The sequence below is a fragment of the Pipra filicauda genome, unplaced genomic scaffold (genome assembly GCF_003945595.2).
Source record: "Pipra filicauda isolate LSUMZ 115617 unplaced genomic scaffold, ASM394559v2 scaffold238_size1193820_pilon, whole genome shotgun sequence".
NCBI classification, from domain to species: domain Eukaryota; kingdom Metazoa; phylum Chordata; class Aves; order Passeriformes; family Pipridae; genus Pipra; species Pipra filicauda.
In genome coordinates this window covers 694,319-721,609 of record NW_024104352.1, presented here as the reverse complement: position 1 = coordinate 721,609, position 27,291 = coordinate 694,319, and the positions used below count along the sequence as shown (strand labels likewise).

General features: G+C 43.0%; 2 protein-coding genes across 2 annotated transcripts in view; both read right to left on the bottom strand.

Annotated features, from left to right (window-relative positions):
* LOC114001204 (cell migration inducing hyaluronidase 1) overlaps positions 1 to 27,291 on the bottom strand; it is a 109,517-nt gene that overhangs the window by 49,254 nt on the left and 32,972 nt on the right. Inside the window, exons 2-6 of the mRNA XM_027746190.2 lie at positions 5,401 to 5,508; positions 2,431 to 2,583; positions 1,620 to 1,758; positions 614 to 850; positions 53 to 232 (exon numbers count right to left, since the gene is read on the bottom strand). Coding sequence (XP_027601991.1) covers positions 53 to 232; positions 614 to 850; positions 1,620 to 1,758; positions 2,431 to 2,583; positions 5,401 to 5,476 — 785 coding nt within the window. The 5' untranslated portion in view covers positions 5,477 to 5,508. The remainder of the gene's footprint in view (positions 1 to 52; positions 233 to 613; positions 851 to 1,619; positions 1,759 to 2,430; positions 2,584 to 5,400; positions 5,509 to 27,291) is intronic.
* LOC114001208 (cell surface hyaluronidase-like) overlaps positions 12,732 to 27,291 on the bottom strand; it is a 47,182-nt gene continuing 32,622 nt past the window's right edge. Inside the window, 6 exon segments of the mRNA XM_027746197.2 lie at positions 12,732 to 13,083; positions 15,209 to 15,318; positions 16,570 to 16,730; positions 18,963 to 19,064; positions 19,831 to 20,044; positions 21,864 to 22,040. Of these exon segments, the coding sequence (XP_027601998.2) occupies positions 12,863 to 13,083; positions 15,209 to 15,318; positions 16,570 to 16,730; positions 18,963 to 19,064; positions 19,831 to 20,044; positions 21,864 to 22,040 (985 nt within the window). The 3' untranslated portion in view covers positions 12,732 to 12,862.

Sequence of the window (27,291 nt, the reverse complement as noted above, 5' to 3'; positions counted from 1 at the left end):
AGGAAAATAATAAAGCCTCTGTGCTGGGAGAACTGGCAGGACTGGCACATACCTAAACCCAAGGTGGAGGAAATGCTTGCTGCCCAGTTTGGTCATTGCTTTCCTGGCCAAGTCATCCAAGTTTCTGGATCCTTCATCGTTCACTGCAACCGAGAGGATCATGCCATTCGCAACTCTGCCCAAATACTGGGCAAGACGGATACTTTCCTCTTTTGCTCTGTAGGTATCAAACCTGAAGTGATAAAAACACCCATAAGCATTTACTTCAGTGACCACTACACCTTTATGTACTGAAAAGCAATTGCTATTAAGAAATTACTCTTTTGTATTGTTTACAGTAATGATATTATCCCATTGCAAAAGCCCTTCTCTAACAGGGTACATGAGGGGGTTCTGTTAAGCCAAATTGTTTAAACTCTAGTTGACAGACTAGCAAGGCAGTACCACTACTAACTCTGTTTTAGGAGATTACTGATCTAGAAAGAATTGAATAGACATGCAATAACACCCATTTGAACAAGATGCTAAAATGTGTGTTTCTGAGCTTGCTGAGATGCTGTCCCCAACCCATTCCCAAAGATCCTCACATCCAGACAGTCAAAAAGTCACTCACCGATCTGAATGGACAACTGCCCCTGTCTTTGGGTCAATAACATGGACAATGACACCCCGATGGCCCCAGCTCCTTTCAAAGTAATATCCACCTTCTTCCATGCCACCAGGATGAAGAGTCTTGTTTAAGAAAGTCCAGGACAGCTTTTTCTTTCCATGGATCTCAAGAGTGCCACCTTTACCTACTCCAAGATACTTCTGCCCAAAGTAAGGATCTGGTTGGCTGCCGTCATCGGCTCTGCAGCAGGAAGGGAGCAAAGGTTTGGGTTTGTATCTGACAGTCAAGGAGCCTCTCTCCTTGTGCTGCTATGGCCTGAGGGGAGAAGTGTCGTGATTTGCAGAGCATTTCTTTCAGGTACTCCAAGCAGCTACCCACACTGTACAGAAAATAAATTATTTTAAATAGTACTAGCAACTACTGAAGACCAACAGCAATCTGGAACACAGGTTATACAGGCTATATTCATTTTACCCAGGCCAGAGGAGGCCTGGGGCCCAGACTGAGCGACACATCTGTATTTTTGAATTCTGGAGGCAGTTAGGACCCTAACCAGGAGTTAGGAGGTCTAGTGGTTGTTAAATATGAATTTGGCATCCTTGAAATTCTAAGAGATCCTGTAGCAATCTGCAAGACATAAAGGTATTATCCTCCAGCTCACCACTCTCATACAGAAAGAAAGGATGTTTAAGGAGGGGAATTTTCAGACTAAAAGAAATCCACAGGTTTTAAGCCTATTCTAGAAAATCATCTTGAGTGGTGGGAAGATACATGCTGATTCTCTGGCATGACCAAACATCCCAGTGTTCATATCCCAGTAGAAGAGTAAAAAAACCAACCCACACCTGCATCAATTTTTATGGGCCATTTAAATTGTCTAAAAAGTTACTGAATTTTCCACAGAGCACCGATATCCAAGAAAATGTAATTTTAAGGAACATTTTTTGTCCCTTGATGTGGAGGAGAGATCCTACAAAGTTCAAAAATAATATTTAACATGCATACCTACCGCCCATATAAGATGATATCCACATTGCCTTGGTAAGGGCACAGCTCACTGCCAATGTGTAACTCTCCATCATTTTCAATGAGTATATGTCTGGTACGCAGAGTGATAGGCTGCACATCATCTTTAATGACCAGTTTTCCTAAGTAGAAAAGGTTACAACATTTGCTTTATCACACAGCAGCTCATCAGAGGTTGTGGTATCATTGTGCCAAACCCAGTGCTGGGCTCTCATCTCAATTTTTGAAAAATTCTACCCGTCCACCCAAAACAGCTCTCAATACAAATCCTGAAGACATTACACATTTTCTATTCAGTGCAGGTCTTGAAGAATGGAATTAAGATTTGCGTGGAAGAGGACTCGTTCAAAACTGAGAAAGAAATTCAGAGTTAAGATGAATAAAAGCTATTAATGGCAGTAACACTGTGTCTCTCTCCTTGAAGACTTGGAGGCACGTATGCATCTGTCTGTCCTGAGGCCCTGAGAATGCAACTATTGCAGTATGATGTTATCAGGCCAGTGATTTAATAAAAAAAATGCTTTTGAATCAAATCACAGAAGTAGAATTGATCATTTTACTGAGTTACTTTTGTAAATTCTCCAGAAAGGACAGAAAATAGGTTGGTTATAACAGCTAAAGAGTCTCAGCATCTCGGCTGCCACCCAGCCTGGGACTGAGGTAAAGCTGTGTTTGCCCAGTAGCCACCCACTTCTCAGCAAGAAGCAGGAAGCTCTCCCAGCATGATGCAGAGTGATGTAGGCAGCCACAGTGGAAAGCAGACTTCACCCAGCCTTGCCACCAGCACGTTTTACCTCCATCGGTGATGTGGATAGAGTGGACAGTCGCAGAAGAGGAGAGAAGGAGCTTCCTGCCATTACTGATTTCAACGTGGTTTTCTTCATTGTGACCTGGATTCCAGTTTTCTAACTCAGGATCTTTGTCAGGACATGTGACAGCTGCTTCTGCTGGGTAGAGATGGAGAGTGAAGACAATCACCATTTGTTTGGTGTGGAACAGAAAGCTCCGTATCTGGGCATCTTTACAGTATCCTTCCCAGTACCCCCCTTTGCTGGCTCTCTGGAATACAGCAATATCTCAGTGCAGCAGAGTACATATGGGTCATGACCAAAAAAAAAACAAACAGCAGCTTAAGCTGTATGGTTTTCTGTTTTCTGGAAGCATGGAAAATCCCGATGCAAAGAAGCCTTGCAAGGGATGGGATTTCTAGAAAACTATGAACAAGGGGTTGTAACTGAGCCCTTCCTGCAGTGACATTCAAATCTGTTCATACCATCCAGACACAAAGCCTTTCACAAGCCCAGGGAAGGTGTTGATGAAAGAATAAAACAACTACTACCTTTAAAAATGCCCCCAAAGCACTTGCTTTATTTTAGGTAAAGATGTTAAAATTTGGTTGCATTCTGTATTTTCACTGGAGATGGAAAATAAAAGAGCTCAAACTAACGTGAAAACACCAAACACCAAGGAATTACCAGTACATCTAGTAAGAGAGAGCAACAGGAATCTCACAAGAGAGTGTGTACATGTTTGTGAGCTTTTCCAGGCAGAAGCAATAAGGATTCATTCAGTTTAGGATCACACATCACCAGTCTCCACACACTAATTTGATGATGAGCTGCCATGACATGTTAGTCTAAACAGCTCATACCAAATCCAAGAGTCTCATGTTGTAAGTATTAACTTAAGGTAAAATACTTCCCTGATACACCTCAGTCTATATGTGAGCCTCATGTCTTACTCTAATCAACAAAAGTGCGATGAGAGTCTCATGTGTGATGCATATTTTCTGAGGGTAGAACCCTTCCTAATCCTAGAAAGCTGAGGTCAGTGGAAGTTTGAACAATGAGCCCTTTGCTTTTAGAAATGGCTGGGAGTTCTCACCAGCTTTCTAACAAAAGCACCATAGAGAAAACTACAGGATCGACAAATCAGTGATGATAGACACGGGATAAACACCTTGATCTCAGCAGGTTATGTCTCTGGCACTTAATATAGTGAAGTTGGGTGGGTTTTGCCCCACAGATACTGATGCATTCACTTATTGGAAAGGACAATGATGTGAATCCATGCAAGGAAACATTCCCTGGTGCTAGTGTAGTTGACAGCCAGTTGTTTTTATGCTACCACTCTGAAACTTGAAGGACATCTGTAGTTCCACAGAAACAGAAACAAAATCTGTCCATCTGCACTCAGTTTCCTCTCACATTCCTCCACCAGCTTCATGTCTTAAGAAAACAATAGAATTGGACCAGCCATGGCCTTAATGTCTCCAGAGCCCCATTAAATACCATCTATTCGAGGTAAGCAAGGGATGTTTCACGTGGGCTACATATGCCTTGGCTCTCTGCAAACTTTTTCCATATACATTAAGAAATCAAATCAGAGAGGGCCAATAATCTACCAGGTAGCAAGTCAGATACTGATAAACATCCAGGAACTGACTTTGATACCATTTGTGCCAGCTGAAAGATGGAAATGTATCAGTAATGTGGGGTCACTTTTTCCGATTTACAGTAATTAAGAAAAATAAGAAGGTGTTTCTGGGTTCCTACCAGAAGACACACAGAATTAATAAAAGTGAGAAAAGATAAATATTTCAGACAGGAAACGGGGCTTAGATGTTCAAATATAACTATAATACACACTGACAATAAAATTAAAAACAAAAAAATTGCCTGTTTTTTCTCTGGGAATAAGGATAATAGAAAAATTTGCTTATAATGAGAAGTGATATAAAGCCAAAAGAATCAATTCAAATGTAGAGGTATAATTTATCAGCTAGATGAAGTGGACAGGACAAAAACTCGTTCGTTTTTCCATTTACTGATTATGCCAGTATCCAAAGATGGTTTGTGCCCCCAAATTCATTATTTTGAAACAGAGAGGTAGACAGTGAAGCCTAAAGGGAAATCAAGAGGAATTTATGCTGATGTTTGGGACGACAGTCAGCAAAAGTCAGTGCAACCCAGAACAAAGGACCCAAATTCCCAATTTCATTAACCAATTTGTACCAGGAGCTGTGCACATCACCCACATCTGCTGCGCCAAGGACACCGTCAGGCTGAGCATCTTCTGCCAGCTGGTCCAGCTACCTTGACAGCTTGATTATTACTCTCATTGTCATTTTTTAAATAAAAGTGCAAATTCTACCCAGCATGAGGAATTAACTGAATGTTTGCTTCTTGACCAAAAGGGCCTGAGCATGACAATGGAAGGTTTCTTCATGCAGCTGCAGTGTTTGGGGCAAGACATATGGTCTCTTTGTTTTAAACAAATACAAACCTCCAAATTAGCTGTATATAGAATATGTAAATCAAGCTCCCCTTTTCCCCTTCCCCTCAACTGCTTTGTAACAGGACTACTTGGAAGAGAAAAAACCCAAGGGACAGGGATGTCCCACCCACATCTGAGCTAGGGCAACGCAGCAAAACATTTGGCTTCACCTCCCTCAGCCACAGCTACTAGGACCTGAGGTTTCTTTTGTTATTTCTTCGCGGCAGTTTGTTGGGTTTGGTTTAAGAATGTGTGGCAGAGTCTGAGGGATTTCTGACGGTTCTTTCACCTGCTCAGAAATTTCAGTCTTTGCCACTCCAGCTGCCCTCAGCTGGGAATGTTGGCCCATCAGAAAACTGCTTTTCTCCTGAGTTTTCTCACTCTGTCTTTGACTCTTATAAAAAGAAGAGCAAAAAGCTGTTCAGTCCAACCCTGTTAAAAATAGCATTATAAACCATGCCCTTTTTCCCCATGGCAAGAAAACTTACCTGTGCTTACTGAAGAGACTACAAACAGAAAATAAATGAACTTTCCAGCTAGGTACTGGGAGGTAGGTAGAGCCATTGTTCAGGATTTTTAGTTCTCTGGATGGATACCTGTGAAAAAAAAAAAGAATATTAAGGAAATGTCACTTTTTTTTGTTTTGTTTTCCAGTTCATTCACTGTACAAAATAATAAAAAAGGAGGTTATATCCAGCTTTATGCCAGATCACTTCCACTCCCATTCAGCTTGATGGCTGAGAACACCTTTGCACTGCTCAGGGACCAGCCCGAATAGAGAGAGAAGCCATGGGCAGCTCCTAACCCTTTGTTTGGTTTAGGATAAACCCACTCAGGAATCCAAATAGACACTCAGAAAGCAGCCACCAGCTGTAACCAAAAACACCCTAGGAATGTGGTATAAACACATCCAGTGTCAGGACTCTCTAGGGCTGCATATTCACGCGTGCTAAAAAGTAATGAAACACAACAGAGGAGGCGTTTGCAGAGTGACAGATTTTCGCGAAGTAACCTTTCGGCGGCACCTCTCTCCCCCCCCGAACTACCCACACATTTTTAGCAATGGTGTTTTGTGTACCCCTGAGATAAACCGTACTCACACTTCCAACCTGAAGCCTGCAGTTTCTTAGATTTCAGATCTAAGAAAATATTGTCTGTTTGGTGCGCCAGCTCAGAATTTTCTTGCAAAACCAAAAGCTGCTTTTGAAACCAGTCTACCTAATGTTGTTTTTGTTTCTTCCATAGCCAACCCCCAGCAAAAACAAACAAGCAGTGTCATGAAAGTCAAAGTTAGAATTAATGTGATTCTCTCTGGTCTCCGGTGATTGATTCTGCAGCTCTGCCTCAAGCTCATGACAATTTATTGACATGTGTATTCACAGGGAGGCAAGGACACCCACTTCTGTATTCATAAGGCACTGTTTAAAATTCACATGTAGTCTTGGAGCCTTTAGGTTTTATCATATAAGCCAGTGCCTGAGGAATATCAAAGACGTTTATTTGTAGCTGTCATGTCACATCCCACTGATGAAACAGGATAAATGTATGTATCACACCACTTAGTTTGACGCAAAAATAAGCATAGAAAAAAATTCCAGGGTGCCCCAATTTCTTTAGGGCAAAAAACACGTTATTTTTCATATCACTTGTTAATATAAGCTAAAAAAAAAAAAAAAAAAAAAAAAAAAAAAGAGAGAAAATGACATGGAAGAAGCAAGGATTTTGTTGAGCAGATTTTGCAGTGTAAAACACGTCTGTACTTTTCGTAAAGGTGATACAGCTCAAAGTACAATGATGGGTTCAAACCACACGTAATTCAGCGATTGTATTAAAAATAGCATTAGAATCAGATTTTACAGGAAATATTTCAGCAGGGAAATGTTTGTTTGCTTTGGTATAGTGTATTTAACAGCCGTGAGCTCTGGAAACAGCATAGACTCAGGACTTGGTACAGTCTATCAGGTGCTGAAATGCTGCTACAGAGCAGTAGAAGAGAGGAATGCACTTAGCAACGCTATAACTTTGAATGATATACATTATCAGAGAGCAATGCTGTCGCCATGGAATTTGTGCCAGAACCAGGCTGCACGTGTCTGACATTTTAACAGCATTAACCATCAACATTTGATAAACCAGAGCCCTTTTAAAGAAACATTATTAGAGGTATGCCCAAAGTACAGCAGTCACCATTAAAATGTCAAGATTTATTGGTGATTATTACACAGCCTGATCTGCAAACCCAGTCACTGGGTTCTGCTTTAACGATAGAGGAAGAACTAAACAAGAGGTAATGCCACAGGATGGTCATTGCAGATAAACAGTGTTTCTTAGAGCATGGACACAGCTGTATGTTAGTGCTGCATAAAACCAGATTCCAACTGGTAAAGTTTCCATCATAAAATACATTCAGATGATACAAGAGTTCACAGGAATAAAAAGAAGGGACTGATTTTTTGGCAGTGATGGCATGCATTTGCTCTCCTGTTGCTTTGTAGGAAGCAAAGAAATGTAAATGTCTTTGTTCTGGCCCATTACAAGTTCAAAGGAGCACCTCTGCTCTGTCCAGCTCATGACTTTGTTTCTGACACAAACCTGCAGCAAACTAGTAGGAAACTAGTTCAAGAAATTGCTCAGCCTTTGCTTTCTTTAGAGCCAAGAACTGCATAGCACTTACCATCAGGTTGTGCAAAATGGCTTCTGGTTTTATATCCCCAGTTGCTCACCAGGGACAGCTTCCCTGATTGCATCCATCTTCATCAGCAGAGATCAAAACAAGCAATCAGACACTGGAAAGAAATGTCATTTTTGGAGGCGTCAGCTGTGTGCCAAGGCTCCGATGTTTTCGCAGTGTCTGATCTGCCACAGTCCAAAGAATATCCTGCTTATTTTGTGACTGAGGTAGGGTGTTTGATTCGGCTCGCACCGAGCCCAAGTTCATTGCAATGTTAGTATTAACTGGCACTTGGGTTGGAAAGGCTGAGAGCCAAGAGGACCAAGAGGATCCGACTCCTCTGATTCAGCTCTGACTAACACATGGCCGGAAAAATGCTGCTCGGAGGATAATCTCAGGAATTTTCCTTCAAAACCTCTCAATTAAGCATGTTTCCCAAAACATTAGGCACAAGCAGTGACACGTTTGATTTTACTGTTCGGTGTAAGAGGAGGAAGAGATAGTGACTCTCCTCATTACTGTCTGCTGCTGGAGCGGGCTCAGGAGCAGCTGTCTCCTGCCAGCCAGCGCTTCCTTAGCTCAGCGCTCGGAGCCGCGTGGGGATACAGCAACACGCTACATCTCGCTTGAACAGGCGCCACGTGGCTGACTCCAGCTCTGATGTAACCACCAATGTCAACAAATCTCCCTGCAGATTCGGGCATTCCGAGAGCATAAGGGCCATACAAGTGTCTGCCTAAGCCTATCATCTCCAGCATTTCTCAAATACCGTCTGGGACTTCTCTCCTGGGTGAGAAAAGCATTTATATCTAGCCATTAAAAGCTGCCTGGCAATGGCAAGTGGGACTCATATCCCTGGATCTGGCAAGGCAGACTCTCTGAAATGATTCCCAGCTGCTGAATCTTTCCAAAAAGTGAACAATAGCAGCAGACAATGCTAAAAGTAGATGCAGGAAACCATTAGTCTTCAGCTGGCTGCTACTGCAGGTGTCAGCCGTGATACTGTACTAGAAAGCACACTGCAGAGAAGAATCCCTATCCACTGCCCTCCCTGCGGTTTCAGTGCTAGAGGAGACAATCCTGAGAACAAAATGGTGAAGAAATGCTCCAAGGGAGCTGGATTGTCACAGGCATCATGGTGGGGTCACACAGACACCCTGAATCCCAGGGTCAGAGCAGAGCTTTCTGGAACGGTACCATCAGTCATTCAGAAACACACACCAGGCTCCCACCTTGACTTACCACTTGCACAACTCTGGGTCAACCACCCAAGCCTAACAACAAAATTTTTAGAAGTAGCTTCCAATATTGAGTGTTTTGAAGTGCTTTTTAAGACTGCCTTGACACTCTTTGGAGGATGTACCTTCAGCATCTGCTGGAGATGAGCTCCTTTCAGTATGTCAAGCAGGGAGCATTAACGATCCATAACAAACATGACAAGGACAGGAAAAAAAGCAGCACCTGCTTAATCTTCCCTGACAAGGATATCAAACAGAAGCAAGAAACTGTGTGGCTCCTGCTGCTGCTGCCCAGCAAGAGAGACCACTGACCTGCTTGGGAGCAAAGCAGGGATACGGTGCCATCCCCAAAGAACTGGAAAAGCTCACAGGAGAAAGGTGCCTTCTAGCCTGATGAGGAGTGAACTCTCAGCAGACACTTATTTGCACAGCTACTTGAGATGCCCTGTGAGTAAAATCTGTGTGCCCCCAGGATCACCTGGGCAAGGTGAAATGCTCTGGGAGACCCTGATGGGTCAGTGCCAGGGCCGTGGTGCACCCTCGTGCTCCGGGTGGCCAAACCCGGACCCTCTCCCCGCCATTGCTGATGCTGAGGGTGCAGTGATTTGATAGCTAGGTCTGAAGCCTTGCTGCTTCTTTCCTCATGCATATGCAAGGATACCAACATCGATTTGGAAGCTCATCCTGAGAGAGGGAGGAGCTGTTTAATTAGCACCTCTGCTCCCTTTTTGCTGACATTGCATGGTCCCCTTGCCCTGCTCGTGGAATTTTGCATTTTAGCCCCAGCCGGGAAGGTAGATATGAGGTACACATTTGCCTTTCTGACCCGAGGACATGCCAGCACTTGCTACAGTGACATTCCTGTGCAGGGGGAGCTTTTGCACACCCAGCCAGAGGCACAGCTAAAATCTTCAGAAAATAAACACACACATTTCTGGGGGTTACTAATGAAAATGCTTTTCAGTCCCAACCTGTGGCATCAGTGTAGCTGCCTCTGCTCCACATCTTGCTCTTATGCTTGCCACCCACACATCTGCTGCTTGTTTTTACTAGCAAGAAGAGGAGGATTAAACTCAGGAACAGACTTTAATTCTCAATGAATCAATACTGGAGTCAAAAGCAGCACTCTGACTGTTTTTCCAGTGAACCTTGGTTTCTTACAAATTTATCTAATATCTTTCCCAAGAAGAAAGAAGGTTCTGCTCATATATTCTCTTTATAAATATCACTGTAAATTCCTTGATTCCAGATGCCCATAAAAATAGATTCTGAATGAGAAGCAGGAGATAGAGAAAATTTTTACAATTAACATATTAAAGAAAGCTAAGGTGTTTTCTAATTTGTTGCAATATTGGCACACTATTTTGAGACAGAAATAAAAGGGGGGGGAAGTTATTTTAAAGTTATGCTTTTATTTAGAATTACCCCCCCCCTTTTTTTTTTCTTTTTTACAGAGGCTTACAGACCTTGAAAGGGAAATTTTGGCTTCACTAAAACAAAATCGTTTGCAATTCACATCACTCCACCCATCTGAGGCTGACTGACTCCCAGTTTCTCAAGCTTTCAAAGTGCTCAGAATTTCAGCATTTCACTGAATTAAACCCTCATCCACTGCATGAAGTTTTCAAAGCAGCAAAGTGTTGGGAAGCTGAGCCCTGTTTGCTGAGGTTCAGGGTGCATTGACTCTGCTATGCCTGCTGACAGACAGTGTATAGCCAAGCCTGTGCTTCCAGGGAGTGCCAGACCTAGTGTGTTCCCACTGCAGAAATACTCTGGGGATAACCACAACAGCTGTATACCCTAAATGCCTTAGATGTGTTGAACATGCCTGGATCAGCTGCAAGTCCACGAGGACAGGCACAGTCTGTGTGGACTCCAGCACACGAGTGGGGATTCTCCCGCTCAGGGAGTCTGCAGGAGGAATACGGCAGCTTCCCACAAACACAATGCCCGTGCAACACTTACCCCGCAGCTTCACACACACAGGCTCCTGGTGCATGCCAAGTTAGCAGCAGCCTTTGAAAACATCGTCTTGAATGTCATGGCCCAAGGGTCCCTGGAGGAATTGTACCCTCTGCAGAACGTCCCTGGTTTGAAGGCTTTTTTCCCTTCCAGGTAAGAAAAGTGTGTGCAGTGGCTGAAGAGGATCACAGCATCCTGAATCCTCTTCAAACTGCTGCTTTTAACTACCCAAATAACTGCATCAGGATGTAAATATTTTTCTTTTTGCTTTTGTGGTACTTCACTGTTTGCATCTGGCTCGCCACGACTCCACGCCTTCCTCTCCAGGACATTTGCCATTTGCTCTCCTTCTGCGGCGGGAGGAGGAATAGAAATTTTTCAGAGGTTTAGGCACATTCCTCTCCTTCCTTCACCAGCCTCTTCCTTTGCCAATTGTTTAGTCTCAGCCTGGGGTTAGAACTCTGCAAAGTTTTATTGGGATCCAGGGTCTGGACATGTCACAGATTATCAAATAAATCTCCAAGAAGCTAAATGGTTGCTCTGTAAGTACTTGTTCCAATGCTGGGCTTATGCTCACGAGCCAAAAACATCTTGCTTTTCTTCCCCTGTACAGCCTCAGAAATCATAACAATTAGGTACCAATAGGAGCTCAAAAGGACTTCAGGGAGCTCCTTAGAGGGTCAGTCCCAGATGCTCAGGCTGTTGTACCAATCCTCATCCCTGTGATGTCCTGTGCATCACACTTTATCTTACCTTTACTGAGTAGTATCAATGATTTCTTCACACTTTCTAGCAAGCCACGACCTCTCTCCTGACCAAACCCGAGTTACACCTCTCTTACCTGGTGTAGGGATGGAGCCACGATCTCCTTCTCTGCCCATAAACCTTTCAGATGTCCTCTCAGCCCACGTCTAAGGACCACGGGTGGTTTGTGTCTGCTGGAGTCAAGCATCCCAGCCAAGGCAGTCAGTCCCCACTCAGAGCACAATATCAGCTGGCCAGTGTGTGGATGCCAAAGCAACTAACTCACCAGGGAGCAAAAGTCTGGCCAACAAAACACTAACCTTTCCCTGTAGCAACTTGTTTGGCTGTTTCTGAGAATTCCAAAGAAACAACGGGACATTAATTACAAAGCTGTTACACCTACCTGTTGGAGTAAGTCTTGAGAAGAAGACAGGGATAGTCTGAAATCACCTGCCCCTTCACTGCTGTCACCAAGTAATGTCAAGTTTAAACCAAAGTGAGTCTGTCACCATTTTGGGGTAACTGTGTGTTTAACTGTAGTCCGTGAGATCATCAGTTGTTTCTCACTTTGCATACAAAGCTCTGGTTTTGTCTTGACTTCAACCAGCAGCACATAAAAAAGCAAAGAGAATTAGCCACTACTGCTGGTGGTGTTTCAGTCCTCAATGGGAGCAGAAAGTCAATATGAGCATTGCCTGAAAGGAACGCAAGACTTTATCCTAAGCAGCACGTACTTCATAGGTCTCTAATTAAATGTTTACATCAGTTGGACAAACATCATTTCACTAGTCATTAGCTTCAGACAGAAACACGTTTATAACTCCTTGTTGCACCCTATGCATTCAGTTCAGTTAGAAGACACTGTTGTAAGATCACTGCACACTGACCAAGCAGATGTTGAGTTCACATAAGGTGCCATGGCAGATGGACACTTTGGTTTTTTTAAAAGCAGACATTAATGGAGTGAAAACAGGACTGAAGGGAGAAATTCCCTACCTCTGCTGAAGTTCATCTGTTTCCATGGATATTGCTAAAATTTCCACACCAAATTCCATTTCCAGTACCAGTGTTACCAGAAAGCAGGCTCTTGCCTTTAAAACTCACCTTTTGATACCAAATCACATATATAGAAACACTTCTCCCCCCACAGGCTGCTCCTGTTCTGCCCTGAGATGCACTGGTTTGAAAATAAAGCTCTACCACAGAGGATGAGAATATATTTATTAGTTATAAAATATACAGGTGAACACCATTGGTTTGGTACAACTTTGTAAGGACAGGAGGAGGTTTTGGGGAGGGTGGTGGGCTCTGCCTGGCTGGTGCTCCCCAGCAGTGCTAACCCCGGGGTGCCACAGCCTTTGCAGGGATGTGCTCTGAGCGAATCTGAGAAAAAGCAAACCTTAGTGACTTATCAGCATTAGCTGGACACTGATATTCTTTCAGCTTCAAAGGAACATAATGCTGTAGAGAAGCAGCTTTCTGATAACCAGCATGATTAAGGACTTTAATCCAGGAGGGTTTGGCTTGTCCTTTGTAACCAAGCATGGCAAAACTCCCTGAAAAACAGACACAGAGAGAGTGACCTTCTGGGTGTGTCAGTTCATTTAGCAACAGCGCAGCATGGACTCCCTCCACACATCATGGAAACATTTTAGTCCTTCTTTTTTTTCCTTGGATTAATACAACGGAACATTTAGGAGAGAGAAAGGGTGATGAAAGAGGAAATGAGCCTCGCTGAAGCCATAACCTCACTGCATCACAAATCTGCAGATATTTCAACAGGCTAAGCTAGGCACCCAGATGTCAGTTATCAGGAATATTGTTTTACTGTTTATTTTTAAGTAACACTGTTACTTTTTTTCATATTTGACTACCTGAAAATGGTTAGACACTTTGAATCCTTCTTTTATTAGTTTACATCATTTCTTCCTGTTACGCCTAAACTATCCCCCATGTCGACTCTGTTTTGGTCCTCTGCTGTCCCAAAGTACAAAGGCATTATGTATTCTTCCATTTTAATAATAATGTCTTGTGTTTATATTGTGCTTTTCCTTGCAAAGACTCCCAAGGCTATTTGCAGCTGGTTGGATCAAGACTATTCCCGTAAACACTTCTAATTTAAATAAGGTTTTGCAAAACCAGGAAACAAGACCCTAAATCCTGATCCCGCTGGGGTCAAGAGGGGTTTTTTGCATTATCCCTGGCAGAAGCAATGTGCACTTGGGAGAAATGCTCCAGCCTGCCCTGAAACACAGCCCACCCCCCAGTGAGGAGCAGTCCTGGAGCTGTGAAGTCAAATAGTGCACATACCTGAACCAGCAGGAGGAAGCTCATGGAGCAGAGCATAATTACCCAGACTGGAAATCAGGGCAGACACATGGGTGAACACCCTTGCCCTTAGGAAAAGCAAAACAGGGGTGGCTTGTGAACAGCCAGCAGCAGCTTAGTCCCACTGCCAGCATCCCACCGAGGTGGCAGGGCAAGAACGTGGCCACCAACCAGCATGTCTCTGGGAGGGTGCTGGCCCTGCCTGCTGCTTTTTGTGCCCCAGGAGCAGTCAGGACTGGAGGCTGAACCAAGCTCCCAAAACGGCCAAGTGAGTGGCACAGGTGGTTCAAGGGGCCAAGTTTGGCAAAACGAAGAAAAAAAGATCCCTTTTTAATAAAAAAATTCCTTTCAAAAGTATTCAGGGCTTTGATGAAAGAATGAAACAATGAAGTTTCAGGACAGAACCAAAAAAAACCCTCAAACTTTTGCTTTTCAAAGGATGAAACAAGAAACAGCTTCTTTGGAATCAAAACAGGCACCGAAGTGAAATCACTGCCTTTCTTGTAAAGACTGTGCTGTCCTCCCCTGGAACAGTCATAGCAATGAGCTTTGAAGCTTTGACCAGAAACTGATAGAAATTTCAGTAAAGCAATAGGGAAAAATATCCTCAAACTCCAGAGAAAAAAAAAGAAGCTGGAATTACAGCTAATTTTCCATCTGATCTCTGTGTGAAGTCCTGAAACCTGAATCAAGCTGGTTGGCTGTTTTCTTGTTCCCTTATCACTCACATTATTCGTCCAAACCTGGACTCAATAGCCCCCACTTTTCCAGGAGGAAAGCCAGCATGAATTTCCTGGACCAATGCTACCAATGGATTTCTTGCAGCAATCCAAGGTAAAATTGTCATAAGGACTTTCCCAAACTGTTGATTTCACCTTCCTTCTATCCAAAAAATAAATAGCTCCTGTTTCACTGCAAGTTGTTTTCTTTTTCATCAACTTTTCAGGTTATGATTTTTTTTTCCTCACAAAGCTGTAGAATTTTAGAGATGGAGTTTTTATCAAAAGATTCTCTTTTTTTTTGTTTGTTTGTTTGTTTTTTGGTTTTTTTGTTAGGAAAACGAGCTCTATTTAGGATGAAAAGTTTGCAGCATGCAACTTCTGATGGGTGAAGTAGGGTGAAACCCCTGAAATAACTATCCTACTTCTCGCTATCCCTAAGCCAAGAGGTTTTTACTAGGTTACACTGGCATATTGTGGCAGGAAATGTATTGATAAGCACTATGTAGATGTATATACATTTTTGATTGGGAAACACCAGAATTACTGGTGCGTTTCCCAACCCAATTAAAAGCAAAACAAACGTGAAAAGCAATAAAATGCAGAAGAAACATAATGGAATAAATATACTTACCTCCCTTATGGAAGACAATAGGCTTTGCTGAACCTAACCTGGTAAAAACAGACATTTCAGAGCTGCCCACCACGTCTGTGATACTTCTAGAGCACACGAGAACAAGTGATCTGAAAAGAAGGACAGTAATTACTGCATGATTGCAAAATATTGCTTCATTAAGAATCTTCAAGACCTTTAAGCTCCAATTCAGAAAAGTATGTAAGAACATGTACTTTAAGAACACGTTTAAATCCCTTTCAATCACATGTAAGCTTTCACAAGTTTAAGCCTCCATTTAAATGTTCCTAAATTAAACCTGTTCTTCACATGGAATCAAAACAAGAACAAATGACTCTGAGTGTATCCATCCCTTATGGGAGAGGGATACTCAGTTGCTGTGAGACTCAAACTATCTACATCCTGGCTCTGATTTTCAGTCAGGTTTCATCTTGCTTTGGTCCTTGGAGATGTGCTTTCAGCCCCCAGTGAGTTGTACCTGCAGTGAATTACAGGCACAACTGGTTGCATTTAGCTGAATGCCTAGGCTTGCAAAATACTCATCCTACCAGAAAAACAAACCAAATGTACAGACATCACATGGATATATGTCCCTTCATGCACATCTGATACATATACATACTCATGTGCATAAATAGAGATGCAATAACTCAGTGGTGTTTAAATTGTTGGTCATAAACTGCTCAGAAATGTCTTGGACTGAAAGTCTGTTTTCTGGTTATTTGACCTGCTTCTACCAGCAGCCAAGAATTTATCTACCAATCTCTGTTGTTCCGTGTTTATGTGGCAACACATAAAACCAAAAGGAATCTGGGACAGACACAAACAGAGGGGATCCAGACCATTGCCAGACACACACAAGGTAGGAGAGCCAGCAGGCAGGCAGGTCTAGTCATTGGCTTACCCAAGAAAAGTCCCACTGGAAAATCTGGCACACCTATGATTTTCATCTGCCACAAGAGGCAAAAACAATCAGTAAGAGTAAATAGAAATCGACTTGTTTCCGAAATGGAAAACTGAATCATTGGCTGCCAGGAAATGGCTGGGCACTGGGATGGGTGTGCAGGATTGCAAGTGTCATTGTGAGGACCTTATCTACTCCATAATGGAAAATGAATGGATTATTTAGAAGAAATTGCCAGTTTTCCAGAAAACCTGTTCCTGACTGCTCTAATCTGTACAATCCTGGGAGAGAAATGCTGCTTCTCTTATTGTCTGGTTGATATTTGGGATTTGTACATGTTTAATCTGTGCCAGATTTCTTCAGAGCACAGGTTTGGTTATGAAAGTAGGTCGTTTTCCTTTCTTTATCTGTCAGCCACAGGTTGCTACATGAACTGGGCTCTCAGCAGTTTACTTACCTCTCTTTTATGGATGTTTGAACATAATCAGCTATTGCATGGGCAGCGTTTTCACTGGCAACTGTGTCAAAATGCCACCTACTCACAACTGTTCCTGAACATGCATCCAGCACCAGGAAGAATATCCCACTGCTATTGAAGAGGAACACTGTGCCATTTACCTGTAATAAAAAAACAGAGGTAGTTTTATGGAGGCAGGCTGGGGAGCCTCAGATTACGATCCTGCTCCTCCATAAGGGAATTGTAAGCAAGGAAAATATCTACATTTTAAAAATACCTATAATTTTAAATGTATCATTAGTACAGATGAAGTGACATCAAGGATAGTTGGTCAGTGGCAGGAGGAAGAAAAACCCTTAGTTCTAAAATGGGTACAAAACCAAGAGAAATGAGGTCATCAGAATCTTTTGTGGATTAGGAAGATACATTTGGGAAGCCAAGAATCCTGAGAGTAAAATGCTTAGTTCAGCCTTAATACAATTTCCTTTCATGTGGGGGAAATTACTGTCACTTGGCAAAGTGGATTTGACCACGGAGCAAGGGAGAGGTGCTGAGACAGCAGATGGGGGAATAGAAGTAACACATGCACTTTATTGTTTTCTCTGAGAATTTAAATATCAAAACCAAACTATTCCTCCTTGGTAGGGTTGTATCAATGCCTCAAAGAAGTTGTAGCAGAAATGGTTCCTACTCTTCTTCTTTCCTACAGCAAGAGCTCCTTCCCCAAGTTACACTTCCCAAGATGTGCCACAGTATTTACTTTTAGAAAGCCAAAAACTCTCTGAGGTGCCTGGCACTGGTGCATCCCCCCAACATCCTGAGGGACAGCTAATCCTGAGAGAACTCAACCTCCACCAAGGAGAGCAACAGTGTACCAAGGTGAGGCTTAACCCAGGATACACAAGGCTGCAATCCACACAGAATTCCAAAGCCCACAGGTATCAGGGAGCTCAGATGAATCCCATCAATCTGAGACATGAATGTCTTCAGGGAATATAGGGCCAGACTGAATGAGGGAGCCAAGTGTCAAAAAGTAGCTTCTGCAAGATGTCAGGGGATGCTGAATGCAATAGGGGGTCAAGGGTAAGGGAAACATGAATCTCCAGGCCATGGGTGGCCAGAGGGGAGCGAAGAGGAGCAAAGACAGACTAAATCTTTTGCCTGTCCTGGCTGTCTCACACTCCTAAGCGTGGGAAGTGTGACAAAGTCTGGGTGCACACGCAGCAGAGAGCAACCACCACTGCAAACAGACCCAAGTGTGAGCCTCTGCCAAAGAAACAGCTCTGATGTGTGTCCTGTCCCACATCCACGTGCTACAGACCCCCAGAGGAGCCAGCACATGGGCCCCCATGGCCCTACAGGACTGGGGTGGGGCACACCACATCTGGCTAACTCAGCCCATGGGGAAGCTTGGATCAGAAATTTAAAACAATTCTGACCTTTGCACTTCATTCAGCTAAACAGAAACAAAGCATGTACTTCTTTATTTCCAAATTCTCTGAAACCTTTTAAGATTTAGGGTGAGAATCATCCTTTAGACAGTAATCTTTACCACTTGCCTAGCCCAGCCTTTATTGCAGCTAGGGGTACACGCGTTAGAAATAAAACTTCCTTAGGAAAACAGCACTTTGCATTAAAGCCTAAGAAAAAGCAAAGAAGCTTTGAGGATACTACACCTGTCCCATGAGTGCTGCACACACAGAGGTGTCTGTGCTTCACCACAAGTGAGGATGCTGCCTCCAGTAACACCTGCTTGCTAATGGTTTTGAATAAATTTTGATGGTGCAGCCAGTGCACTAGCAAGAAACCTTGGCTGCTCAGACTCCTAAAGGATGCTGCACCAGCTTTGCTTGGCATTTGTTAGCATTAATTATAATTCAGTAGCACACAGGTATGTAAGCCTGGACAGTGTTCTTGCAAGAATGATTCCAGTCACCCTTCACTGTCTAGACAGACATATAAGGCACATGCAGGGTCAACCTGACAGCTCCAAACTGCTTCAGTAGTGAAATATAGTTATTTTTATCTTTTAGTGCAATGCCAGCAGAGAAAATCAGGAAAACAAACTTGTTTTTTCCCCCACATCCTTTGTAAACAATGACTTCTGGTTTTTCCTCCCCTTCCTCTACATTAGAATGGTGGTGTTAATTCTTCTTCTGAGGTGATAAAAGGCCTTTTTTTCCCATAAAAGCTCAAATCCTCATCTGAATAGAATAGGAACTCCCAGTGACTTTAATGGAGTTAATTGTAAGGGAGAACAATGCACTTGCCTCTTCCAGGGGAACTTCCCATTTCCTTCTGCCAAAGCTCAGCAAGATTCTGCAGTAGCTTTCCTTGGAGATAAAGTTTTCTCTGTTTAACCACTACTTCAAATGCAGTAAAACACAACATACCTTAATGAACGCAGATGTCAAGTGGTTTTGTGTGTCCGCCCTGCTGAGAGATTGGATCTGGATCCTTATGTACTCGACTGAGGGTGTGCTGGTGATGGCAACCTGCAATTACACCAGAGACAGAACCTTAAAAGTTGGCTTGCTAACTGGTTTTCATCAGCAAAATGACACCAGGTACCCATGCTTGTATATACGTGATTGCAAAACTTAGAGTCCTTTGTTCAAATTGTGATCCTGATTCACAATTAAGTGCTCATTATTAAGAAGCATTTGTCAAAGGATCGTGGGAATGCTGGTTGGAAGAGACCTCTGATGGTGACTCTGCCACTAAGTAAGTTTAAAAGTTGAGTATGGATTTCATATATTTTGCTTGAATATAAACTCAAGTGTAGGTCTATAGGAGTCTGAAACAGTTCTACAGGATTTGGAGTCGCATGAATCTACACTAAACAAAGAGAAAAGCTGGTTCTAATTTTTCAGTTATTCCTATTAACCAGAATTACTTCCCAGTTTGAAATACAGCGGCAGTGTTGTACTTCTGAATTCAAAGCTACTTCAAAATAAGCCCTCCCAAGTGTCCTTTTGTTTAAGTTTAAAAGAAAGAAAGGGGAAAAAAGGTGCCATGAATGTGCATCCACATGCTTCCAGTTGGGCACTTTCTTTGAGGCAGTCTTTGAAGCACAGTACAGAAAGCTGCAGCAATTCAGAGCAAAACCCTCCCCTTTACACAGGTTACGTGATGCTGGGCAGATTCACATGTGGGAATTCCCTACGGCTTCTCCTTGTATGCTGTCAGAACAAATTGACCACGCGTGGGTTCACATACATTGCACAACCTCAGAGGCTGTTTCATGCATCGTGGTGGTACCTGTGGGGCTCCACATGCCCTGCACAGCCCAGTTGGGCGCTGGGACACGGGGTGCTGGGCAGCCACTGGCCTCTCAGGGAAGGGGTTGGGGTCACAGCTCCAGGAGTCCCCCGGGCTCATGTGCGCCGTGATTTTGATACGTTCACAGCCTTGCTGAGAGCAGTAACTGTGTCCTTCCCGAGCTTCATGGGCTTGCAGGTGAACAAACAGGTACCTACAAATGGGAGCAAACAGAGGCATCAGACACCCCCTGTGGGCTTAGGGGACAAGTTGAGCAGAGACAGGATCTGCACATCCATTGCCAAGTGGGTCCTGCAAGGATGTAGGTCGAGCTGCCCTCTCATCCCGGTGTGACAAGACCTGCAGCACTTGCAGCCCTCATGCCCAAGCCTTCACCACACAAGCAGCATGTGGGACAGACCCCCCTCCAGCCCCAAGCGCTCCTGCTGCTCCTGGGTGTGGTGGCATCCCACCAGAGAACGAGCAGCAGCTGTGCTTAGGCTGTTGTGCAGAAGGAGAAAGGTTTGTTTGGAATTATGAGCATTGGCCCTTCAGCTCACTTCATGGCAGAGCTCAGCTCTAGGCATGCATGACAGAAGCTCCAAGGCAGCCAGGCCTTCTGGCCTTTGGAGTTCATTTTTAATTCTGGCTGTTCCAAGTATGTTTTCAATCCTCTCCATGCTACAATTCAAGCTGAAGAAATTACATAAACAGCTCAGTTCAGCTTCAGGATCAAAAAGATACATGAGCTTTGCATGGAATTTTCATTCTCTTTCTTTTAAAACTAAATATTTGTTTCTTTTTGTCTGGAAGAAAGAATGAATAAGCTTGGTTCCTTTCCAAGGATGTGGGGTTAAAAAAAGAAGGGGAAACATCCCACTCGTTATGAAATGAAGTCTAAAAAACAACAACAGGAAAAGAAAAATGCCAATCCCGTAACTTCTGTGCTCTGGCAGGCTAAAAAAATCACTGCTGAACTAAACGGGGAACCAAAATGCTGATACTGCCAGAATTTAGTTAGGTTAGACCCATCAATCTGCATGTGCCAGGTCCAGATGGCTGCTGGCAGCTCATGGCCTTTCCCCCACAGATCCACACGTGTGACCATTTTCCCTGCTATTCAGTAGTAAACAACCTGTTTACAGACTTTGGGCAGCTTTTTTTTTTTTTTTTTTTTTTTTTTTATTAAGGAGGATTAATTAGCGAATTGATGTTTCACAATTCCTGTGATGAGAGAGACCTGGCCATCAGCGAGGAGCCTGGTTAGCAAGGAAGGCATTCCGGGATTCGATTGCTCATGTGTTATGGTTGAATGAATAAATATATCCTGTCTTATTTTCAAATCTGGCATTTGTGGACTGATTCCTGAAGTAGCTACTTAGTCAGGTGAAGCATCATGGGACTCGTGGTTAAACCACAAAACACTTTTTTTCTCCCTATTTTAGCTGACTGAGAAACACAGTTTCGTAATATGTTTTTTTAACCAAAGGTGTCCTAAAGCCTTTCAAAGATAGTGCAAGATTTATAGAACCATCTTCACACCTTCCAAATAAGAGATGTGCTGTGGTGCTCTCCTTTTTTCACTAAATCTGATTTTTAGAATGTGATTATTTTAGAAATCTCTCTTCATGGGAATATGCAGAAGTTGAAACTTCCCAAACTGTCTCAGTGTTGGAGCCACAGCAGTCGCAAAAGGGCTCTTTTTCATGGCCCTTTGGGGTACATCGAGTTCAAACAAATATTTACACTGTACCCACACCTGGAGTGATCTAAGTAGCAGGGATGCACAAGGTACTCAGTCCAGCCAAGAAATCTTCTCTGAGCAGGAATGCAAATCACTGCTTGGATGCAGACATAGACCTGCCCCAGGTACCCCAGCCTGGAAATCCATTTTGACCTGAAATCAGTGAAGAGAGCATGCAAGATGGGCAGACCTGAATCTTAACTATGAGAAAGAAGAAAGGAGGTGCTGGGGCTGGTAAGAGAAAGACCCCAAGGGCTTGCTGCCCACCCAGGGGCACAGCAGGGCTCACCCTGATCCTCTGTCGAAGTAGAAGAGCCGCTCACGAGTTCTGTTGAGAGCGATGGAAGGAGCAGCAAGGTAGTGCTGGACACTGTGCACCGTCCCTGTCCGTCGCTGGTAGATGTCTCCCACCACCTGGAAAACGGCTTCCCTGGGATAGCAGAGGGCAACACGCAGCCAGTCTCCTCTGTCGGCAGAAAGGGCAGGCAGGGGGAAAGGGAAAAAATGCACTTCAGGGCTTGAGCACAAGAGAGATGGTCTGCAGCCAAGAGTACAGTCTTCAGGGGAAAACAAAGAAATGTCCTTTGAGGTTCTCTTTTTCCTTTGAAAAAAAAAACACAACAAATCCTCAAAGCCAAAGAAAATCAGATTTTTTTGCTTTGTCTGGAAACAAGGGCTGCTTATTATGAAGGTCTGATGCAGGGACCCCAGCTGACCTCAGAGGACTTTGAGACAGGTGCCAGGATGGCTTAAAATCAGATATTTTCTCTTCCTTGCCCCATAAGGCTGAGGTACAACCAGTCACATACCCACTCACGTCTCCTGAGGCAGCCGGGGCTTGTTTCAGTCCATCCGGAGCTGCTGTGGGAGAGGGAACCAGCAGCCAGCAGACATTTCACCGGGGGCACAGATTCAGGAATTAGAAAGTAATCTCCGACTTGAACTACAGCCACGGTCTAAAGAGACCTGCTTCCTCCACTTTACAGCAAAGTTTATTATTATGGTTTCCATTAAAATCTCCCCCTCTGTGGTTCTTTCTGCAATGTCAGTTTAGAGTAACTAAGGGTGAAGTTAAATCACCTTTTAACTCTTGTTTACCCCAATTTACATATTTACAAAAAAGATTGGCCCCGTGGCTTTCCTTCATCCTGTGATTCTGACTGTCACCCTCTTGCAGAGAAAAAACAGCTCCAAATTAGAAACCTTTAGTACAAGACTTAGAATCAAAGATGCAGCTACAGTGTAATTCAGATACTGATGGGAAGGCTCTTCCACAAAAGATCCCAACACCCTTTCCTGTCTGTGAGATGCACTTGTGCTGTGCAAAGCAGAAAGCCACAAGAAGTTTACACTTAAAAAGAAAAATTGAATACCAAGATAATTAGCTCTTTTTTCCCTCCTTCCTCCCCTCTGAAGTGGCTCAGCCTGTAACACCAGGACTCCTGAACCAGTACCATAGTTTGCTTTCCTTATGCCACTAAAACCATCGAGGATTTAAATGTATTTTTTTAACTTCCTTGTTAAAATGTGAAAAAATAAATTTGGCTTAGAAAAAGACAAACATCACCTTCATTGTCTGTCTCTCTGCATCCTGCACACCTCAGGAAGTAAAAATTTCTCCAAAGGCTTCCCTGAAGTGACCCGCCACCCATCCCTGCCTGCAGAGCAATAAATGGGGGGAAACCACTTCAATTTGGTGAAATCTGGGAATCTTCATGCCTAGACCTCTACTTTGCTTTACACATGGAGAGCAATAAAGCAAAGCTATTTCAGCCTTGTTCTGGTTTTTTCATTAAAACAAAACAAAGCTATCTACAGGATGGAAGAGGGGACAGGCTGTTCTAGGATAATAAATCAAAGCCACACAAAGACCCATCAGCTTAAGCCAGATACTGCCCTCTAGATTTTAACCAACTCCAGCTGTGTCATAACACAGGACAGCTTGAAAACGGATATATTTTCAGATGATCTGGTCTCTGACTAGAGGAAATGAAAGAAATGTACCAAAGCCATATTTGTGTAGTATTTTTAGGATGGAATCCCAAGACATTTGGCTGTTTCATAAGGGTGATTTGCATTGTGTTAGCACATTTCATCCCCTGAAGTCACCATCACAAAAAGAGCTGGTCACTCCCCCAGATGCTGGGAACCAGCTTTGGTGCTGTGCTACACTGATTACCACCTCCCCAGGGAATGAGAAAGGCATTAGAAAAGGAAACTGGAGGGTGAAAGGGGAAAAAAAAGGCATGAAAAATCTACAGCTGTGACTGTCTTGAGTTGCTGGGGCATTTGGGAATAGGAGTGCCACAGTCTGGTGTGCACGTGAGCAGGCTGAGTGAAGTACTGAAATAAATTACACCAGGACTGAAAAGATCAAATGAAAAGCACCTACTTTGGAATTTGTGGAGGAAGAGATGGAAATTAGTACATTCCCACAACAGAGGGCTTGGGAGGAGATGTGAGAAGGGAAGGCATTAGAAGTTATCCTCTATGTAAATATAGGAAGGAATAAGGTGGTTATTTTCTCTTTAATTTAGCGGTATTATAACAGCTTCCTATTTAGTTCTGCACTTCAGACTGTTTCTTCAGCTTGTACAAAACCCACCATAAAGCCTCCAAAATACCTGGCTGTGTGGCTGAGCTGGGCTCCAGCACCTCCAGGAAATCAAAGCAAGAGATGTCAGCATAGCTGCTGTCCCTGTGCATAGCACAGTCCCTGTGACTCTGCCTTTGAGCTGGGCACTGGATGGGGGTTAGATGGCATTGCCAAAACTGAGGGAGAAATGCAGCCTCAAGCAAAGCAGGAACCAGGTGTGGGACATCCTGGATGTTGAGTCCAAAGTAAAACAGATGTGTGTGTATCTTCCTCAGCCACTGCACAAGGCCCTCCTGGCTGGGCTGAAGTACAGGAAACCTTCCTCTTTTTTGGGGTGGTCGTTAACTGTGGGTTCTGTTTTATTTCTCTGCTGCAATCTCTCAATTCTATATTATTTACCAGCTTATACCCTGGGGTGAATATTTGTAGGTAGAATAAGAAAAATTTGAACCAGCCTAAATATGCTGTAGGTAAGTCCTGGTTTTGCTGCTCTCAGTACCAGCACATGAGCTGACAATGTCACAGGTGCCCAGAGGCTTGGGGACACACACAGCACTGGCAGGGAATGAAAACACTGAATTCATAGTAGATCCCAAATTATGAATTCAAAGTAATTTCTGCCTGAAGGCTGGGGGAGTGTGTGTAGCTTTAGGTGCTCTTGTGCTTAAAGACCAGCACAAACAAAGGGGGAAATCTCACTTATAACACAAGGGTAGAAGTCAGACTTGATAAACAAAATACCAATGTAGCAATACAGAGGACTCTATTTTTTTTGAGTCTTCAACTTTCATTCTAGGAATTTCTTGTAAGAGAAACAAATTGAAATATTCTCAGGTAGAAAGTCTGACTTTCCAATTTAAATGAAGGTCATGCTAATATGTGTAGAAAATTAACTTGAGCTATTTAGGATATTTGCACCCCAAAGCTAAGTGATTGTGACCTCAAGCTTTTCTAGTGAACAAGTTAATTTCATTTTATAAGTAAGTAAAATTCTTCTTTCTTTTTTTAATTCTTGTTCTTAATCAGGCCAACATTTTTCTTTGTGTTTTTGAAAAAAAAAAAAAAAACAAAAATAAAATTGGTATTTAAAGGAGAAAAGCTAAATATATGCTAGGAAAAAGACTTTAGTAGGTCCTAACAGTTTCAAAGATTACTTTTTTTGAGAATCTGCCTACACTGACATGTATAAAACCTGGCACTTCTGCCCCTCTGTCACTGTCATTCAACAATCCCTACAGTGCACTTCATGCATTTTTACCAACATCTTTAGCCTGCTTATTTTCTTTTGGAAATGGCTCTTTTTTCACCAGGATATTGGCATTTGCAGTTCTGGCTCTTTCAGGTGAAGCAAAAACATCAGATAAAGTGCTAAAAAAGTATTCTTATGTTTTGGCAATGAGCAGGCTTCCTGGCATAAGCAAAAGCATAAAAAGGACAAGGGAAAGGCAGAAAAGCAGGCAAGAGGTTTCCTGTTCTTGGACATGTGGTAGATACAGATCTGCACGTACACACATACATACCTCATTTACAACCCTCAGAACATCCCCCCCAGTTCAACCCCAAACTCTCAAAAGCAAAGACACTGAGAGAAACATGATCAAACAGGCAAAGAAGGGGAGACCTTTGTCAGTGGTGGGATATAAAATGAGTCATGTAACTTGGAGATGAGATTTGGCTGGAGTAAACACAGAAAAAGTGCATGTCTGTGGCTCTTACTGCCTGTGAGAGGATAAATAACACTTGTTCAACACTGTGAGCAATTCACAATATTGGCTGCCCTGGATGGAGTGTGAGTCCTGGGCAAATGGGTATCATCTGGTGCCGGGGTTTCTGGTTATGCTGGATGTCAATCCTGGCTGCATTTTAGCAAAGAGAACCTCTAAGCTGATGAATATTATTCTAGAAAACAGTCCCACCATGTTTATTGACATGGTGTGTCACATAGCTGATGACCATGGAAGTGCAAGGTCCAAATCCTGATCTCACTGATGAAAATCTGGGGTAAGCTAATGAGGGAATGCCATAGATTACAACTAAAAATTACATTTTTTTTCCTTGGGTTTGAAAAAACAAGAGAGTTCTATCCAGTGAGTCAGTCTCCCCCAACTGTTATTACTCCTATTTAAAAACAACCCCTCTGACATTTTGGTCAACATCTACGTGAGCTGAACTTTCAAAGGGAGTGAGAGAACTGAGAATTTAAAACTTCCCTGTTCATAATATGGGAACAAAGCAGAAATCCCCACGTACTCCTTTGGTAAGTTTGTCTCTCACAGGCTGAATTTTAAACTTCAAAGGAAAAAAAAAAAGCATAACCACCATTCAGCCTCCAACTCATCCCAAGAATAAATCAGAGGAGGTCAATACTCCTTGCTCTCAGTCAGGACACAGCTGGTTTTTCCCTCAAAACATTTCTCCCAACCTCAGCTTCTCTTCAAGTCAAGTCCATTAAACACACCCCAAACCCCCTGTGATGACAAACATGGTTGTTGTGTGAACATCCAGCCAATTTTTTCAGGGCCTTGTTGTTAAGGATAGACTCTTCTGAAGGACTGTTGCAGGGATAGTAACAAGTCAGGTGTGTGTTTAGCTAACTAGATTTGTGTGTATTGGGATTTAAATGCGTTTCCTAAATGTTGCTATTTAGGAAATGCCATTGAAAATATCATGTCTTAATATAAATTAAAACTTTTTGTTTTATCCACATCTCCTTGGGCAAAAAGAATGATTTTTGCTTTTGTGAAGCTCAACAAATTACAGGAGGGATCCTGCCCTGAGGTACAGTTCTGCTGATCCTCATGAAACCAGGGTCTGACTCAGACAGCATTTGGCTTGCAGACAAATGTATTCAAGCAAAAATAAAAACTTCCTGCATTTAAATACAGTACATAATCTTTTCATCTTTTTTCCCACCCTACATGTTTGCATGGAAGAATCACATCCCAATTCAATTTCTATCTTTCTAATGTCTTCCCAAGTACTCTATCTCTGCATACTTTGTGTTTTCACTGCTGTGCCTTGGATACACATCAGGTCAGGAAAGGCTCCTTCAGGACCCCCAAGCCCCAATCCATGGGCCATGAGAAAGGTGAAAATGAGGAAAAACCCTCAGGTTTCCAAT